Source organism: Gracilinanus agilis, chromosome 2 (genome assembly GCF_016433145.1).
Source record: "Gracilinanus agilis isolate LMUSP501 chromosome 2, AgileGrace, whole genome shotgun sequence".
NCBI lineage: Eukaryota > Metazoa > Chordata > Mammalia > Didelphimorphia > Didelphidae > Gracilinanus > Gracilinanus agilis.
In genome coordinates, this window is record NC_058131.1 from 444,055,865 (window position 1) to 444,075,121 (window position 19,257).

A 19,257-nucleotide genomic window follows, 5' to 3' on the forward strand; every position below is an offset into this window, starting at 1 on the left:
AGATTAACAACAGAAGAAATAGAATACCTAAATAATCCCATATCAGAAATATAAATTGAACAAGCCACCAAAGAACTCCCTAAGAAAAAATCACCAGGACCTGATGGATTCAAAAGTGAATTCTATCAGACATTCAAAGAGCAACTAATCCCAATACTATACAAATTATTTGATATGATAAGCAAAGAAGGAGTCCTATCAAATTCCTTTTATGAAACAAATATGGTACTGATTTCAAAGCCAGGTAGACCAAAAACAGAAAAAGAAAACTATAGACCAATCTCCCTAATGAACATAGATGCAAAAATCCTAAATAGAGTACTAGCAAAGAGACTCCAGCAAGTAATTAAGAAGATCATCCACCATGACCAGGTGGGATTTATACCAGGAATGCAAGGATGGTTCAACATTAGGAAAACCATCCACATAATTGACCATATCAACAGTCTAACAAACAAAAATCACATGATCATCTCAATAGATGCTGAAAAAGCCTTTGACAAAATAGAGCATCCATTCCTATTGAAAATATTGAAAAGTATAGGAATAGAAGGACCCTACCTAAAAATAATAAACAGTATATACCTAAAACCATCAGCAAGCATCATATGCAATGGGGATAAATTAGAAGCCTTCCCAATAAGAATAGGAGTGAAAGAAGGATGCCCATTATCACCTCTATTATTCAACATAGTACTAGAAACACTAGGAATAGCAATTAGAGAAGAAAAAGAAATTAAAGGTATCAAAATAGGCAATGAGGAAACTAAGCTATCACTCTTTGTAGATGATATGATGATCTACTTAAAAAATCCTAGAGAATCAACTAAGAAGCTGGTAGAAATAATCAACAACTTTAGCAAAGTTGCACGATACAAAATAAATGCACATAAATCATCAGCATTTCTACACATTTCCAACACATTAGAGCAGCAAGAGGTAGAAAGAGAAACACCATTTAAAATCATCCTAGACAAGATAAAATACTTGGGAATCTATCTACCAAAACAAACACAGCAATTGTATGAAAACAAATACAAAACACTTTCCAACCAAATAAGACTGGATCTCAACAACTGGAAAACCATTAATTGTTCATGGGTAGGACGAGCTAACATAATAAAAATGAACATTCTACCCAAATTAATTTACCTATTTAGTGCCATACCTATCAAATTACCAAAAACCTTTTTTACTGAATTAGAAAAAACTATAACAAAGTTCATTTGGAATAACAAAAGATCAAGAATATCAAAGGAAACAATGAAAAAAAAATGTGAAAGAATGGGACCTAGCAGTACCAGACATTAAACTATACTATAAAGCAGCAGTCATCAAAACAATATGGTACTGGCTAAGAGATAGAAGGGAGGATCAGTGGAATAGACTTGGGGTTAATGATGTCAGCAAGACAGTGTATGATAAACCCAAAGAGCCCAACTTTTGGGACATGAATCCACTATTTGACAAAAACTGCTGGGAAATTTGGAACACAATATGGGAGAGATTAGGTTTAGATCAACATCTCACACCCTACACCAAGATAAATTCAGAATGGGTGAATGACCTGAATATAAAGAGGGAAACTATAAATAAGTTAAGTGAACACAAAATAGTATACCTGTCAGATCTCTGGGAAAGGCAAGATTTTAAAACCCAGCAAGAGTTAGAGAAAATTACAAAATGTAAATTAAATGGTTTTGATTATATTAAGCTAAAAAGCTTTTGTACAAACAAAAACAATGTAATCAAAATCAGAAGGGAAACAACAAATTGGGAAAAAATCTTTATAACAAAAACAAAAACAAAAAAAATGACAGGGGTCTAATCACTCAAATATACAAGGAGTTAAATCAATTGTATAAAAAATCAAGCCATTCCCCAATTTTAAAATGGCCAAGAGACATGAATAGGCAATTTTCAGGCAAAGAATTCAAAAGTATCAATAAGCACATGAAAAAGTGTTCTAAATCTCTAATAATTAGAGAAATGCAAATCCAAACAACTCTGAGGTATCAACCTCACACCTAGCAGATTGGCTAAAATGAAAAGGGGAGAGCAATGAATGCTGGAGGGGATGTGGCAAAATTGGGACATTAATGCATTGCTGTTTGAGTTGTGAACTGATCAAGCCATTCTAGCTGGCAATTTGGAACTATGCTCAAAGGGCTATAAAAGAATGCTTGCCCTTTGATCCAGCCATACCATTGTTGTGTTTGTACCCCAAAGAGATCATAGATAAACAGACTTGTACGAAAATATTTATAGCTGCACTTTTTGTAGTGGCAAAGAACTGGAAAGGGAGGGTATGTCCTTCAATTGGGGAATGGCTGAACAAATTGTGGTATATGCTGGTAATGGAATACTATTGTGCTAAAAGGAATACTAAACTGGAGGAGTTCCAGGTGAACTGGAAAGACCTCCAGGAACTGATGCAAAGTGAAAGGAGCAGAGCCAGAAGAACACTGTACACAGAGACTGATATACTATGGTAAAATCGAATGTAATGGACTTCTGTACCAGCAACAATGCAATGACACAGGACAGTTCTGAGGGATTTATGATAAAGAACAGTACCCACATTCAGAGGAAGATCTGCAGGAGAGGAAACATAGAAGATAAACAATTGCTTGAATGCATGGGCTGAGGTGGACATGATTGGGGATGTGGACTCGAAACTACCACTAATAATGCAACTAACAACAATATGGAAATAGGCCCTGAACAAGGACACGTCACAACCAGTGGAAATGTGCGTTGGCCATGGGTGGGGGGAAAGTGGGTGGGTGAAGGGGAAAGTAGTGGCATAAAGTATGTAAACAGGTTAAAAATGAATATAATAAATGTTAAAAAATAAAAGAAAGTGGGTGGAGATAGGAGATAGATAGTCAAGGACATGTTGAATCTTAACTTTGAGTTCTCTAACCTTAATAAGTAAAATAAACTTGTGTTTTTATATAGTCTCAAGGAGTTTTCCTTCTCTGGCCCTCGGAAGTTGCCTAGGAGGGTTTTTCATCACCAGTCTATCTGGGTCCTTCTCTATCCACATATCTCCTTTTGGAGGTACATTTCTTTTTCAAATATTCTTTCGATATGAGTGTCGATAGCTTTGATTTCATCTGAAAACTCCCTAATCATATCCTTTGACCATTTGTCACTTGGGGAATAACTTGTATTCTTCTAAATTTGACTCGGTTCTCTATACATTTCAGAAATGAGAGCTTCATCAGAACAATTTACTGCAACCCCCCACCCCCAGTTTCTTGCTTCTTTTCTTGGCTGTATTGGTTTTGTTTGTATAAAACTTAAAATTTAATATAATAAAAACATTCATGAGACTTCTGGTTAAGATGGCAGCAGAGTAAGGAGCAGCACTGCTTGATCTCTCCTAACCGAAGCATAGAGGACTACTTAAGGTGACATAAAAACGAATCCAGACAAATGAAGGGACCCCACAACAGGGCGCAGCATTGAAGGTATGTGGAATCGGGGCATTTCCACACTATAAAGGGGTGAAACAGCTCTCACTAAAACACGAGAGGAAGAAGCCTCTCCCCCACCCCCACACCTCGTACAACTCAGAGGCCAGCGCACAAGAGTGAAAGCAGGTTTGGGGCACCCATTAAGCCACTTGCAGCTCCAGGGCTTGCTCCTGAGAGCAGTAAGACTTAGAACCCCAAGAGGGTAAAGAATGCCCACAGACTTTCCTGAGCATCTGTACTGATGAAGGCAGTGCCCTATGCGTGGACAAGGATCTCGAGCGCAGGCTTGGACCTCGAGTGGGGACCCTGTGCAGACGGGAGCACGCAGTGGGAGCACGGCAGTGGAAGCAGCTCCCTGAGACTGTTGAAGGAGCCTCGGGCAGAGGGACAGACCAGTGACTACCAGGAGGCTTGACCCCAAGAACAACAGGACCTGAGACATTGGGAGCCTACACAGACCCTGAGTGTGAGGATAAAGCGGAGAAGGGACTGGGCTAACAACAATGGCAAGCCAAAATTAGGAACCCCAGAAGAGAAAGGTTATCAAGAAGAACTCCGGAACACTCGACAACTTTTTTTTTTTTTTTTTTTTTTTTGTAATTAAACATTGCTTTAACTTGTTCTTCACAAAAGCATAAAAATCATGGAGGGGAAACTTAACAATTTAAAAAAAAGTAAAAACAACTTTTTCTTTTTTAGTAGTCCTCTGGTAGTAAAGAACAAGTTCCACTTGCTTTGTGTGTTTTGAAAGGGGGTTTTGGTCCAAAAACTTAGGTTTTTCTTTTTAATATCTGCTTCTGCCTCCTCCTCTATCAGATCGGCTTCCACCACGGCCACCTCTTGGTGCTCCGCGGCTTGAGCTGCTATAGGAATCACGTGGAGGAAGGTATCCCCTATCCATAGAAGGGGGAAGCCCTCTATCTTGGCGGCCAACATGATCTCCTCGACCACTTGAGTAGATATCACTTCGGCTGCTTGAGTAACTTTCTCTGCTTCCACCATATCCATCTCTGCTGTAATCATCATAGCGACTGCTTCCCCCATAAGATGGTGGGGGCCCTCGGGCAGGTGGAGCACTACGTGAGTTACCATAACTCTCATACGAATCTCTGTAGGAGCCTCCACTGGGGTGATCAGAATAATCTCTATCACGACCACCATAGCCGTCACGATCACTGTAGCCTCTAGACTGATAGTCATCTCGTGAACTGGAATGACCATAATCACAGTATGCATAATCTCGTGGAGGTGGTGCATAATCTCTGTTGTCTCGAGAACTTTGATAATCTCTGCTAGAATAGCTGTCCTTAGTATTATATCCATCATCTCTTGGTGACATATAAACATCTCTTCGAGATGGCATTGGATCGCGGCGGGGTGGACCTCCATAATTGTCTCTCCCACGTGATACTGGAGCTCTTCCTCCCATTCCACTACTGCTACAAACTGGCCCTGAAGGTGCAGATCTTTTAGGTGGAGGACCCCCACCACTACGTGGTGGTGGGCCTCTTTTTACTGGAAGAGGTCCCCTGGAAGACCCCATGTTGAAGTTAAGAGAATATCCGCTATCATCCATGTGTCCTCCATGTGATGGTGGCCCCCTTGTTCCTCCACCACTTCCTCCTCGTCCTCCTCCTCTAAGGCCTCTTGGAGGGCCTCTGCTTCTTGGGGGAGGTGGTGGCCCACGCCTACCACCACTTTCAAATGTTGGCTTAGTAGCTTGTTCAACTTTAATTGATTTTCCATCTAGAAGCTTCCCATTCATGTCTCTGGCAGCATCCTTAGCATCTGCAGGACTTTCAAAAGTGATAAAAGCAAACCCTCTAGATTTGCTGGTTTCACGATCTTTCATCAGGAGTACTTCCACTATTCGCCCATACTTCCCAAACACAGCTTCGAGAGCCTTCTCATTGGTCTCTGTATTGAGACCCCCTACAAACAGTTTCCCAGGACGATCTGCTTCAACCATTCTGACTTTGTTATATTCTAACTGGGGGGAGTGCAGCGAAAGCCTCCCGCTGGGCATCTCCTACGCACCAATTAGCCAAAGAGAGGCAAAGGAGGGAGCTGGGCTCTCCGGCTACTTCTGGCTTAAGTCGCTTCGGCTTCCCGCCTTTGCCGCCACGCATTCTAAACTCGGCTTTGTACGCACGCGTTCTAGCCCCCACGGTCTCCAAGGCCCCTGGGGTGTCTAAACAACGAGCAGGCAAAGATGCAACTACGCAATGAGTCGACAACTTTTAAACAGAAAAAAATCCAGACAACAGAGGAGAACAAACAAGAAACCATATCCATACCTTCCCAAAATAATGAAAACTGGTCACAAGCTATTGAAGAGTTCAAATCTGAGATGATGAAAAAGATAGAAGAGATCTGGCAAGAACATAACAGTTTAAAAGGCAGAATTTCACAATTGGAAAGTGAGGCACATCAACTGAAGACCAGAAATGACCAGATTGATAAGGAAAACCAAAAGATTATAACTGAAAACCAGTCCCTAAAGGCTAGAATTGAGCAATAAGAAGCTAATGATTTCTCAAGACTGTAAGAACAAATAAAACAAAGTCAAAAGACTGATAAAATAGAAGGAAACATGAAATATCCCAATGAGAAAGTGACAGATGAAGGAAACAGGGCTAGAAGAGACAATTTGAGAAACATTGGTCTTCCAGAAAAAGCAGAAATTAATAGAAACTTGGACTCCATACTAAAAGAAATTATTCAGCAAAATTGCCTTGAAGTTCTACAACAAGAGGGCAATATAGACATTGAAAGGATCCATATATCACCCTCTACTCTAGACCAAGAAAGGACAACCCACAGGAATATAATACCAAATTCAAGAGCTTCCAAGTAAAAGAAAAAATCTTACAAGAAGCCAGAAAGGGACAATTCAAATATCAAGGAGCACCAATCAGGATTACACAGGATCTGGCAGCCTCCATGCTAAAAGACCGCAAGGCTTGGAATATGATATTCAGAAAGGCAAGAGAGCTGGGCCTTCAACCATGGATCAACTACCCATCAAAACTGACTATATACTTCCAGGGGAAAGTATGGGCATTCAAAAAAATTGAAGATTTCCAAGTATTTGCACAGAAAAGACGAGGGCTAAATGAAAAGTTTGATATCCAACCACAAAAATGAAGAGAAATATGAAAAGGTAAATAAGAAACAGAGGGGAAAGAAAGAAAACTCATAATTTTTTAAATTTGACTCCTTAAGGGCTTCAATAAGATCTAATTATCTGTATTCTTATGTGGAGAAATGCTATGTATAATTCTCTGTAGTGAACTCCATTCACTACTATAGTATTCACTATCATAGCAATCAGAAGAATAATTCATAGGGAGAGGAAGGAATACCAAATGGTCTAAGATGACATGGGGGGGGGAATAGTAGGGGACACCAAGAGAAACTTGAGTGAATAAGAAAAATAGGATACTCTATTACACACAAAGAGGTTATGGGAAGAGGAAGGGACAAATACTATTATAAGAAGGAGAGGAAGAGAGCATTAAGAGGTAATATTTAAACCTTACTCTCAGCATAATCAACCCGGAGAGGGAAGAGTAGCTATATTATCCGTTGGGATAAAAAAACTCTATCTAACCCTACTGAGAAAGACAGAAGGGACAAACCAAAGGGAGCAGGGGAGTGGAGAGGCCAAAAAAGGGAGAGGAGAAGAAGGGGAAGGGAATTCATTAGGCCTTTAAAAAACAAAAAGAGGGGAATAACAAGGGAGGGGGCAGAAAGAGAAGTCAATCAAGGGAGGGGATAAGGGATACCAGCTCAAAGCAAACCACTAGTTTAAAAGAAAATAGTGTAAGAAGAAGGGGTGGAACTAGGGGAGGATACAAAAATGTCAGTGAATGCACAACTGATAATTATAACTCTGATTCTGAATGGGATGAACTCGCTCATAAAATGGAAGCAAATAGCAGAGTGGATTAGAAACCAAAATCCTACCATATGTTGTCTACAAGAAAGACATATGAGGTGGGTGGGCATACACAAGTTTAAGGTTAAAGACTTGAGCAAAATCTTTTGGGCATCAAATGAGAAAAAGAAGGCAGGAGTGGAGATCATGATTTCTGACAAAGCCAAAGTAAAAATAGATATGATTAAAAAAGACAGGGAAGGCCATTACATCCTGATTAAAGGCAGTATAAACAATGAGGAAATAACACTGCTCAATATGTATGCCCCAAGTGGTATAGCATCCAAATTCATAAAGGAGAAAATGGCAGAGCTCAAGAAGGAAATAGATAGGAAAATCATAATAGTGGGAGATCTAAATATTCCTCTTTCAGATCTAGATAAAACAAACCAAAAAATAAATAAGAGGTAAGAGAGGTGAAGGAAGTCCTAGAAAAATTAGATTTAATTGATATGTGGAGAAAAATAAATAGGGACAAAAAGGAATACACCTTCTTTTCAACTGCACATGGTACATTCACAAAGATTGACCATGTAATAGGGCATAGAAACATTGCAAACAAATGCAAAAGAACAGATATAATAAATGCAGCCTTCTCAGATCATAATGCAATAAAAATAATAATTAGTTAGGGCACCTGGAAAGGCAAATCAAAAACCAATTTGAAATTAAATAATATGATTCCCCCAAACCAGCTAGTCAAAGAAGAAATCATAGAAACAATCAACAATTTCATTGAAGAGAATGACAATGATGAGACATCCTACCAAACTCTGTGAGATGCAGCCAAGGCAGTAGTCAGGGGAAATTTATATCCTTGAATGCATATATTAACAAATTAAGTAGGGCAGAGATTAATGAATTGGGCATGCAACTCAAAAAACTAGAAAATGAGCAAATTAAAAACCCTCAGAAGAAAACTAAATTAGAAATACTAAAAATTAAGGGAGAAATTAATAAAATCAAAAATAAAAGAACTATTGAATTAATCAATAAGACTAGAAGCTGGTATTTTGAAAAAACAGATAAAATAGACAAAGTACTGGTCAATGTAATAAAAAAGGAAAAAAGAAAACCAAATTGACAGTATTAAAGATGAAAAGGGAGACCTCACCTCTAATGAAGGGGAAATTAAGGCAATCATTAAAAACTATTTTGCCCAATTATATGGCAATAAATATAACAATTTAGGAGATATGGATGAATATTTACAAAAATATAAATTGCCTAGATTAAAAGGAGAAATAGAATACCTAAATAATCCCATATCAGAAAAAGAAATTGAACAAGCCATCAAAGGACTCCCTAAGAAAAAATCACCTGGACCTGATGGATTCACAAGTGAATTCTATCAGACATTCAAAGAGCAACTAATCCCAATACTATACAAATTATTTGATATGATAAGCAAAGAAGGAGTCCTACCAAATTCCTTTCATGACACAAATATGATACTGATTCCAAAGCCAGGTAGCTCAAAAACAGAGAAAGAAAACTATAGACCAATCTCCCTAATGAACATAGATGCAAAAATCTTAAATAGAATACTAGCAAAGAGACTCCAGCAAGTAATTAAGAAGATCATTCACCATGATCAAGTGGGATTTATACGAGGAATGCAAGGATGGTTCAACATTAGGAAAACCATCCACATAATTGACCATATCAACAAACAAAAATGACATGATTATCTCAATAGATGCTGAAAAAGCCTTTGACAAAATACAGCATCCATTCCTATTGAAAACATTGAGAAGTATAGGAATAGAAGGACCTTTCCTAAAAATAATAAACAGTATATACCTATAGCCATCAACAAGCATTATATGCAATGGGGATAAATTAGAAGCCTTCCCAATAAGATCAGGAGTGAAACAAGGATGCCCATTATCTCCTCTATTATTTAACATTGTACTAGAAACATTAGCAGTAGCAATTAGAGAAGAAAAAGAAATTGAAAGTATCAAAATAGGCAATGAGGAAACTAAGCTATCACTCTTTGCAGATGATATGATGGTCTACTTAAAAAATCCTAGAGAATCAACTAAGAAGCTTGTAGAAATAATCAACAACTTTAGCAAAGTTGCAGGAAACAAAATAAATGCACATAAATCATCAGCAATTCTACACGTTTCCAACACATTAGAGCAGCAAGAGGTAGAAAGAGAAACACCATTTAAAATCATCCTAGACAATATAAAATACTTAGGAATCTATCTACCAAAACAAACACAGCAATTATATGAAAACAACTACAAAACACTTTCCAACCAAATAAGACTGGATCTCAACAATTGGAAAGCCATTATTTGTTCATGGGTAAGATGAGCTAACATAACAAAAATGATCATTCTACCCAAATTAATTTACCTGTTTAGTGCCATTCCTATCAAACTACCAAAAACCTTTTTTACTGAATTAGGAAAAACTATAACAAAGTTCATTTGGAATAACAAAGGATCAAGAATATCAAGGGAAATAATGGAAAAAATGTGAAGGAAGGGGGCCTAGCAGTACCAGATATTAAACTATACTATAAAGCAGCAGTCATCAAAACAATATGGTACTGGCTAAGTGACAGAAGAGAGGATCAGTGGAATAGAATTGGGGTAAATGATATCAGCAAGACAGTGTATGATAAACCCAAAGAGCCCAACTTTTGGGTCATAAATCCACTATTTGACAAAAACTGCTGGGAAATTTGGAACACAATATGGGAGAGATTAGGTTTAGATCAACATCTCACACCCTACACCAAGATAAATTCAGAATGGGTGAATGACTTGAATATAAAGAGGGAAACTATAAATAAGTTAAGTGAACACAAAATAGTATACTTGTCAGATCTCTGGGAAAGGAAAGATTTTAAAACCAAGCAAGCGTTAGAGAAAATTACAAAATGTAAATTAAATGGTTTTGATTATATTAAGCTAAAAAGCTTTTGTACAAACAAAAGCAATGTAATCAAAATCAGAAGGGAAACAACAAATTGGGAAAAAATCTTTATAACAAAAAACTCTGACAGGGGTCTAATTACTCAAATATACAAGGAGTTAAATCAATTGTATAAAAAATCAAGCCATTCCCCAATTTTAAAATGGCCAAGAGACATGAATAGGCAATTTTCAGGCAAAGAATTCAAAAGTATCAATAAGCACATGAGAAAGTGCTCTAAATCTCTAATAATTAGAGAAATGCAAATCCAAACAACTCTGAGGTATCACCTCACACCTAGCAGATTGGCTAAAATGAAAGAAAGGGAGATTAATGAATGCTGGAGGGGATGTGGCAAAACTGGGACATTAATGCATTGCTGTTGGAGTTGTGAACTGATCAAGCCATTCTAGCTGGCAATTTGGAACCATGCTCAAAGGGCTATAAAAGAATGCCTGCCCTTTGATCCAGCCATACCATGGTTGGGTTTGTTCCCCAAAGAGATCATAGATAAACCGACTTGTTTGAAAATATTTATAGTTGCGCTTTTTGTGGTGGCAAAGAACTGGAAAAGGAGTGTATGCCCTACAATTGGGGAATGGCTGAACAAACTGTGGTATATGCTGTTGATGGAATACTATTGTGATAAAAGGAATAATAAACTAGAGGAGTTCCAGGTGAACTGGAAATACCTCCAGGAACTGATGCAGTGCAAAATTAGCAGAGCCAAAAGAACATTGTACAGAGAGACTGATATACTATGGTAAAATCGAATGTAATGGACTTCTGTACCAGCAGCAATGCAATGACACAGGACAGTTATGAGAAACTTATGGTAAAGTACACTACCCACATTCAGAGGAAGAACTGCAGGAGAATAAACACATAAGAAAAACAACTGCTTGAACACATGGGTTGAGGTGGACATGATTGGGGATGTGGACTCGGAACTATCACATCAATGCAACAATTTGGAAATAGGTCTTGATCAATGACACATGTTAAAACCAGTGGAAATGTGCATCAGCCATGAGTGGGGGGGTTGCGGGGGGGGGGTGAAGGGGAAAGTAGGAGTAACCATGTTAAAAATGAATATTAATAAATGTTTAAAAAAATAAGTTTTTCAAAATAAAAAAAAAGATAAAAAAACATTCATTTTACATCTTGTAGCAGTGATGGTGAACCTTTTAGAGATGGACTACTAGGACTCACTCCCCCCTCCACCTCCTCCAAATCACATGCCATGTCCCTTGCCCCCATATACTGGATACGCTTCACTCCCCTCCTTACCCCACATAGGTGAGGGAGAAAGCGCTCCCAATGAGCTGCTGGGCAGAGGAGTTGGTGAAGTGAGGAATGTCCTCAGTGAGAGTAAAGAGGGGGAAGAGAGTGGCCAGAGTATTTTGCTCCCCTAAACTCTGGCCTTCCCACCTTACTGAATGTGTGCTCTCTTTGAGCTTCTGGGCAGAGGGTTGGGGAATGTGAAAAAATGTCCTCAGGCATAGTGCAGAGGAGGAGGGAACAATTCCACCCAAGTTCCTCTGCCTTTGTAGTAACAAACAGGTGTATGGAGTGGGTGACCAAATGGCCACAGAGAGCACTTTGCATGGCATCTTTGGCACTCGTATCATAGGTTTCCCATCACTGTTTATAGTCTTCTCTATCTCTTGTTTGGTCATAAATTATTCCCTTATTCATAGATCTGACAAGTAATTATGCCATATTCCCCATGATGGCTTACAATATTACCTTTTATGTAAATAATATACCCATTCTGACATTATCTTGGTGTATACCTACTTTCTACTATCTTGTGTTCCAGTTTTCTAGAGACTTTTTTTTGTAAAATAGTAAATTCTTGTCCAAAAAGCTGGGCTCTTTGAGTTTATCAAATACCAAATTGCTACAGTCATTTATTATGGTCATGTATATTGTATATCTAATTGATTCTATTGCTCCAACCATTCTATTTCTTAGCCAGTGCCAGACTGGTTTGACAAATTTGTTTTCTTAGGACTATATTTTCAGTTCCAGAGTTTTCTGAGTGAAATTTTATTTTTTTGACTTTCACACTAATCAAGCAATTAATAATTTTTATATTTAAATTTACATATGTAAAAATGTTTAGATAACTTTAAAAAAATCCAATTGGAAAGGAAAATATGTTTTTCAATTGAGAATTGACAAGCATCTATTAAAAACTACTATGTGAAATATTTTGTTACAAGTAGTAGCAATACAAAACCAAAACCAAAATACTTTCTTTCCTTGAGGAAAATATTCTAGGTGAGGGTTTGGGGTGGGGGATTGGCATTTACGTAATAATGAATATGCTGATTTGCCGAATTTCCTGATTTCCAAGTATGTATCTATACATAATTAAATATACATACTCTAGAACCATCTATCCTCTTTCTCTTCATATGTGTCTATCTGTATATATATATATGTATATATATATATATATACGTACACATGTATATATATATACACTCTCCATATACATATACACACTCTTCATATGCAGTATGTTTATATCTGTGTGTGTGTGTGTGTGTGTGTGTGTGTGTGTGTGTGTGTGTGTAACTTCACTCATTGGAATTGGTTCAAAAAGAGAAGAATACAAACACACACATACTCAGTAAGCAACCCAATAGGGAAATAGGAAGGGAAGGGAAGAGAAGAGAAAGGAGAGAGGTTGATAAAAGAGAGGATGGATTAAAGGTTGCACTAATTAGAAGCAAAATAGAGTTTTGAGGAAAGACAGGATAGAAAGAGAGAGAAGAAAATGGCATGGAGGGAATTACATAGTAACTGTGAATATGAATCCGATAAGCTCACCCAAAAAATGGAAGCAAATACAAAAATGGATGAGAAATCAGAATCCAATATGTTGTTTGTAAGAGACACATTTGAAATTAAAAAAAGACACATAGAGTTAAGAGCAGAATCTAATATCCTTCAGCTTAACAACAACAACAAAAAAGACAGATATGATCTCAAGCAAAGCAAAAGTTAAAAAAGAATTAATTAAAAGTATTGATCAGATAAACTACTTTTCTGCTTAAAGCATAAACAGTGAAGTAATATCAAAAAAGTTTTTCAACAAGTTTTCCTGTTAAAGACCTCATTTTTCTAATATATACTGAATGTAGAACTGAGTCATATTTGTAACACTAAGAGCCATTTCCCAATTGATAGCCAAAGGTAATAAAAATCTGTATATAAGAGAAGAAATCAAAGCTATCTACAGTCATGAAAAAAATGCTGAAAATCACTACTGATTAGAAAAATGCCAACTCAATCAACCTTCTGATTCTAGGTCCAGTGTTCTATCTACTATGCCGTCTTGCTCGTTTCCCACTGACATATAATAGGTCCCTGATGAATATTTATTTTCTGAGTAAGTTTAGTGAAGGGAATTTCCATAATGGGAATTCCTGAAACAAATAAAATTACAAGTTCAGACATCATTATACAATATCATTATTGTTACTTATCATCATTAATCTCATTCTCATCTTTTTTATGTAGTTAAGATAGAAATTGTCCTGACACATGTCACTATGGGGCAGAATATAATGCTCCTCATAGTATGTAGGTAGATAAAATAACTTCTTTTTATAAGCAAATAAAGGTATGTTCATCTTCTAGATGCTCACTGAAAGCATCTTCTGGACAGCTCCAGTAGAAAGACTTACCTCCTAATTAAGACAGACAGATAATATATATTTTTCTTCTAAATGCCTAAAAGTTAAATCAAATCCTTCCTAGAAGACTTTTTTCACTGCTGTTATTGTTGCTGCTGTTCCTAGCTCACATTTATACTTCAGTTTACAAAGTGTATTCCTTTCATCAGGCATGTGAGGTGCTGAAATGGATGTGGACATATTATTTTAATAAGACCAGTGAATTTTCAAAATCAAATTACCAGTTATAATTATTCATCATCATCTTCCACACTAACACAGGAAAAGTAATGTGTGCATGTCATAAGCCTATTGCTATCTGGACTGAAAGTTGAATCAATGATATCCTGAAGTGTTGTTTTTCTTTCATCATCCTCTTTGTATGTATGTGTACATATAAACATGCCCATGCACATATGTGTATGTACATATATTATACATACACATGTATAAATGTATTTGAGTATATGCACATATACATATATTTATATAGTATGTGTCTATATTATGTTAAACTTGGAATATCCTTGATTTACATATAAAAATAGAGAAATATAAGATTTTCTGAGCAATAGAAGCCTTAATTGATATATGTTTTTAAACTCCAAGATTTGCTCTTATACATAATCTGCCCAAAATGATTTTGAAAAAATTTATCTTTGCTTTTCTGTTGTCTATTTCCTGCTCATGTAACAGCTCCTCCAACTGTGCGGATTGTACACTCAGGATTGGCATGTAATATTGAGGAGGAGCGCTATTCAGAGAGAGTCTACACTATCCGAGAGGGAGAAACTTTGGAACTGACTTGTCTAGTAACAGGCCATCCACGTCCACAGGTGAGTCCTGAAAAGTGACAAAGGATTTTCATTGAGGAATTTCCTACAGGATTTTTGGACATTCATTTATGACATTTAACCAAGTTTTATGTGTGTACATGCATATGTGTGTGTGTATGTCTGATATGTCTCAGACCCTGTGCTATGCAATAGAGATACAAAGCTAAAAATTAAATAGTCCAATAGTCACTTATCTCAATTCTATATTCTATTTACAGAGCTTATATGAATTTATATTAATTCATAATGACAAAATTATTGTTAAGAATTTCTAAAACATGGATTCTAACTCATACTCTTCTACTATGTTTCTTCTATTACAATCTATTTATTTTTTAACCATAAACACTCCCCAGTGAGACAAAGAGATTACCAGTTTCTTGGATCTAGGGGGATCTTGAGGACCTCTCTCCTCCTCTCTTCACCTTTTGTGGATACAAGCTGAACATGTGGCTGTCTACTTTCATTCTTACTAAATAACCAGTCTGCCTACTTTACCCACAATGGGGAAAAGAAAAAGCATCAGTAGGTGACTACTATGTGCCAAGACTGTGCTAAGCACTTTATAAAGAATATTTCACTTGATTCTCACAATAACTTCAGGAAGTAGGTACTATGGTTATCCCCATTTTACAGCTGAATAAACTGAGGTAGACAGAGGTTAAGTAACTTACCAAAGATCACACAACTAGTAGGTGTCCGAGACTGTATTTTAAATCAGGTCTTCCTGATTCCAGGTCCAGTATATATCCACTGTCCCACATTCTTTTTCACATTGCCCTTGCACAAGTCTTTACTCCTCATATGCAGTCATATCTAATTTCCAAATTTCTTATATCATAGCCTTTGGGTGGTCCTTATTCTTAATTCTTTAGAAGCTTTGATATTATATGATTTGAAAGTATACGATTATCAGAAAAAATGTTGTTTAAAAGATGAGATGTTATCTTGCCTTTTCACTTTTTCATTTTTTTGTTCAATTCTTGTTCACTTGCTGTGTTTACTCAGAATTTTTGTATTAATAGATAAGTTCTTTGTGGTATCCTCCAAACTGTATAGCAAAGACTGAAAAATAAACATTCATTATCCATTTGTATTTTCTCATGTGTATAGTGAGAAAATTATTTTTACTAATTATAGATCTTATTGAGGAGACTTTAAAAAATTCTATGATGATGCAATTAGTCCAGTATTATTCTCAAACAGTAGAATTTCCAAAGAGGAAACTCTGTAGAATCTCATTATCTATAGGGAATCCTACTTTAATTTGAATTCTATACTGAACAGTCTCAATTAAATTACCTTGTTCAATATTTTATTTAATACCAATAATTAGAGAATCATTAAACAAAATATATCTTTTAAGAATTGTTGCTAAATTTTGACATACACATTGGAGAAAGTTGTTAGGGGAGAAATTTAAAAGTAAAATCTTGTTTTATTAAACCTATATGTTTAAGAATCAGGAATTATCACTGTAGAATTTCATATCTGTCATTCATTTATCTTTCTTTTACATCTGTAAAGATGTGGTCTGCTACAGAATATCATTTGTGAAAATTTCTCACTCATTTCCCTTATTTTCATCAGGGATGACTTCAATATATATAGACATTTTTATAAAACCCTTTACAGAACTATATTTCTCATAGTCTTAGAAAAATCATTGGAAGAAAAACATGTGATAGTTTTATCCTACATGAGGCAATTAGATGGTTCACTAGCTAGAGTACTGGACCTAGAGTTAGGAAGACCTGAGTTCAAATTTGGACTCAAAAACTTACTAGATTTGTGACTATGGGCAATTCACTTAACCTCTATTTGCCTTAATCTACAAATAAAGAAGTGGCAAGTCATTTTGCCAAGAAAACTCCATAGACACTACTGTTTTGTTATGATCAACAAGGTCACAAAGAGTTAGACACAACTGAAAAACAAAATATAAATTTAATAATAATAATTATAATAATAATATTATGCTATATTCTAGGCACTGTGGTGAGTGTGAATATCTCACTTCTTCATAGCAACGCTGAGATGTTGGTGCTATTATTATGACAAAACTGAGGAAAACAAATTAAGTGATTAAAGTCACACAGCTAATTGTTATGTTTGGGGCCAGGTTTGAAGACTATGCCTGACTCCAGGCCTAGTACATTGTATCACTTAGTTACTTATGCTTTATATTTTTAAATTAGTAATTTCATTTAAAAAACAAGTTAGTGGCAAAAGCAAAAATTGAGACTATGTCTCAAGGTAAAAGAGTCTCAAGGGAAACAAATTACCAATTGCTGAGAAAGGACTGGATATAATCTACCTAAATAATGAAAATCAGTAACGCAAGATGGTGGCTTAGAAACAGCAGAAGCTGAATACTCTGTGACTACACTTTCACACCAATCAAAACAAAAAGCTTCAAAAAAGAGAGAAATCCAAATCTCAGCAATTTGGGAGGGAGCCACAGGATTCTACTGCCTTATTCAACATGAAAGATACACAGAGAAGGTTGAATCCTCAGACATAAGGGAAAGGGAAAAGGTCCCAAAATCCCTACCCCACCTACTGCACTGAGGCCTGCAGTGGGAATTGGACTGAGAGTGGGATCTGAGGGCAAGGAGTTCAACCACGATGGAGGGCCTTGGTGCCAACCATGTGAGGCTCTGACCATAGCTGGCAGGGAGGCAGCTAGCAGAGAGGAGCAGAGTGGAGGACCAGCTGATTCCTTCCTTCAGTCACCACACCTTTACCATCAGCCTCTGCCAGCAGCTGGGGAGGATTTGGCCTCAGGGTACATTAGCTTTGCAGGTCAGCTCAACTGGACTAATCCACTATACCAGCAGATCAAAGAAAAAGTCCCTACAGTAGAGAAAAGCTGAAACACGTAGAGCCAGCAAATAGCCAGAGAACCAAGAACCTCCTCCACAAGGAGGAGGAAAAAAGAAAAAAATATGAGTAAACAACAGAAGAAAAGAAAAAAAGAAATTATGATCAAAAGCTTCTCTTTTGTAAAAGAAGAAAGAACAAATGGAACAGAGGAGGACCAAGAAACATCAAGCAAAATCTCAAAAACTGGGGGCATCTGGGTAGCTCAGTGGATTGAGAGCCAGACCTAGAGATAGGAGGTCCTAGGTTAAAATCTGGTCTCAGACACTTCCCAGCTGTGTGACCTTGGGCAAGTCACTTGACCCCCATTGCCTACCCTTACCACTCTTCTGCCTTGGAGCCAATACACAATATTGACTCCAAGATGGGTTTAAAAAAAAATCTCAAAACCTCCAGTGAACTGGACTCAGGCTCTTTAAGAATTTTTTTTTAAATTAATAAAACAAATAAGAGAGGTTGAAGAAAGTAGAGGAAAGATCTTAAAAAGCAAAACTGGTCATCTGGAAACAAAGGCACGTGAAATAAAACTTGAAAATAGTGCTTTGAAAGCCAGAATTGCCCAGCTCAAAAATGACAAAAAATTTTTAAAGACAAAGAGGATGATTTACAAAGAAAATAGGTCAAAAGGAAAAGGAGGATCAAAAGTCATGGATGAAAATTCAGTCTTTAAAAATTAGAATGGACTTCTAAAGCTAATGACTTCACAAGACATCAAGAATCTATAAAACTAAATAAAAAAGGAAATCTGAAAAACCTTATTGAAAAAACAACTGACATGAAAAATAGATGCAAGAGAGACAATTTAAGAATTATCGGGCTACCTGAAGGCCATGACAAAAAAAAGTCTAGACATTATGCTACTGGAAATTATCCCAGAAAACTGCCTTGATATCCTTAAAAAATAAGCAAAATAGAGATTGAAAGAATCCACAGATGACCTCCTGCATTAAATCCCCAAATGACAAATCCCAGGAACATTATAACCAAGTTCAAGAGCTCCCAGGCCAAGGAGAAAAAACTGTGGGCAGCTGGAAAGAAATAATTCAGATATCATGGAACCCCAATCAAAATCACACTGGACCTGGCAACCTCCATATTGAAGGACTGGAAGGCTTGGAATATGATATTCCAGAAGGCAAGGGAACTGGGTCTACAACCAAGAATCAATTACCCAGCAAAACTGATTATACTCTTACAGGGGAAAGTATGGTCATTTAACAAAATAGAAAACTTCCAAGTATTGTTGAAGAAAAGATCAGACATGAACAGAAAATTTGAGGCCCAAATACAAAATCAAAGAGAAGCATGAAAAGGTAAATCAAAAAGAGGAAAAATTTAAGGACTTCAATGAGGTCAAGTGGCTTATACATGGTAAGACAATATATGTAACTCTTAAAAATTTTTAACAGTGTCATAGTAATTATATATCACATAAAGAAGTGGGGGAGGGGGAAGCAGGGATAAAACCAATACAATGGAAGGATGGAAGAGGT

General features: G+C 36.7%; 2 protein-coding genes across 2 annotated transcripts in view; one reads left to right on the forward strand and one right to left on the reverse strand.

The window, feature by feature from the left end:
• The window catches only part of LOC123233958 (MAM domain-containing glycosylphosphatidylinositol anchor protein 2-like), a 401,852-nt gene that overhangs the window by 60,381 nt on the left and 322,214 nt on the right, over positions 1-19,257 (forward strand). Inside the window, exon 2 of the mRNA XM_044659946.1 lies at positions 14,742-14,881. Within this exon, the coding sequence (XP_044515881.1) occupies positions 14,742-14,881 (140 nt within the window). The remainder of the gene's footprint in view (positions 1-14,741; positions 14,882-19,257) is intronic.
• Positions 4,152-5,482, reverse strand: LOC123237677 (RNA-binding motif protein, X chromosome-like). The gene has a single exon (XM_044664750.1). The coding sequence runs from the start codon at positions 5,449-5,451 to the stop codon at positions 4,267-4,269; it is 1,185 nt and encodes a 394-aa protein (XP_044520685.1). The 5' UTR covers positions 5,452-5,482; the 3' UTR covers positions 4,152-4,266.

Bases quoted from the DNA above. Each gene is read 5' to 3' on its own strand.
- LOC123237677 (XM_044664750.1), bottom strand. From the start codon at position 5,451: ATGGTTGAAGCAGATCGTCCTGGGAAACTGTTTGTAGGGGGTCTCAAT.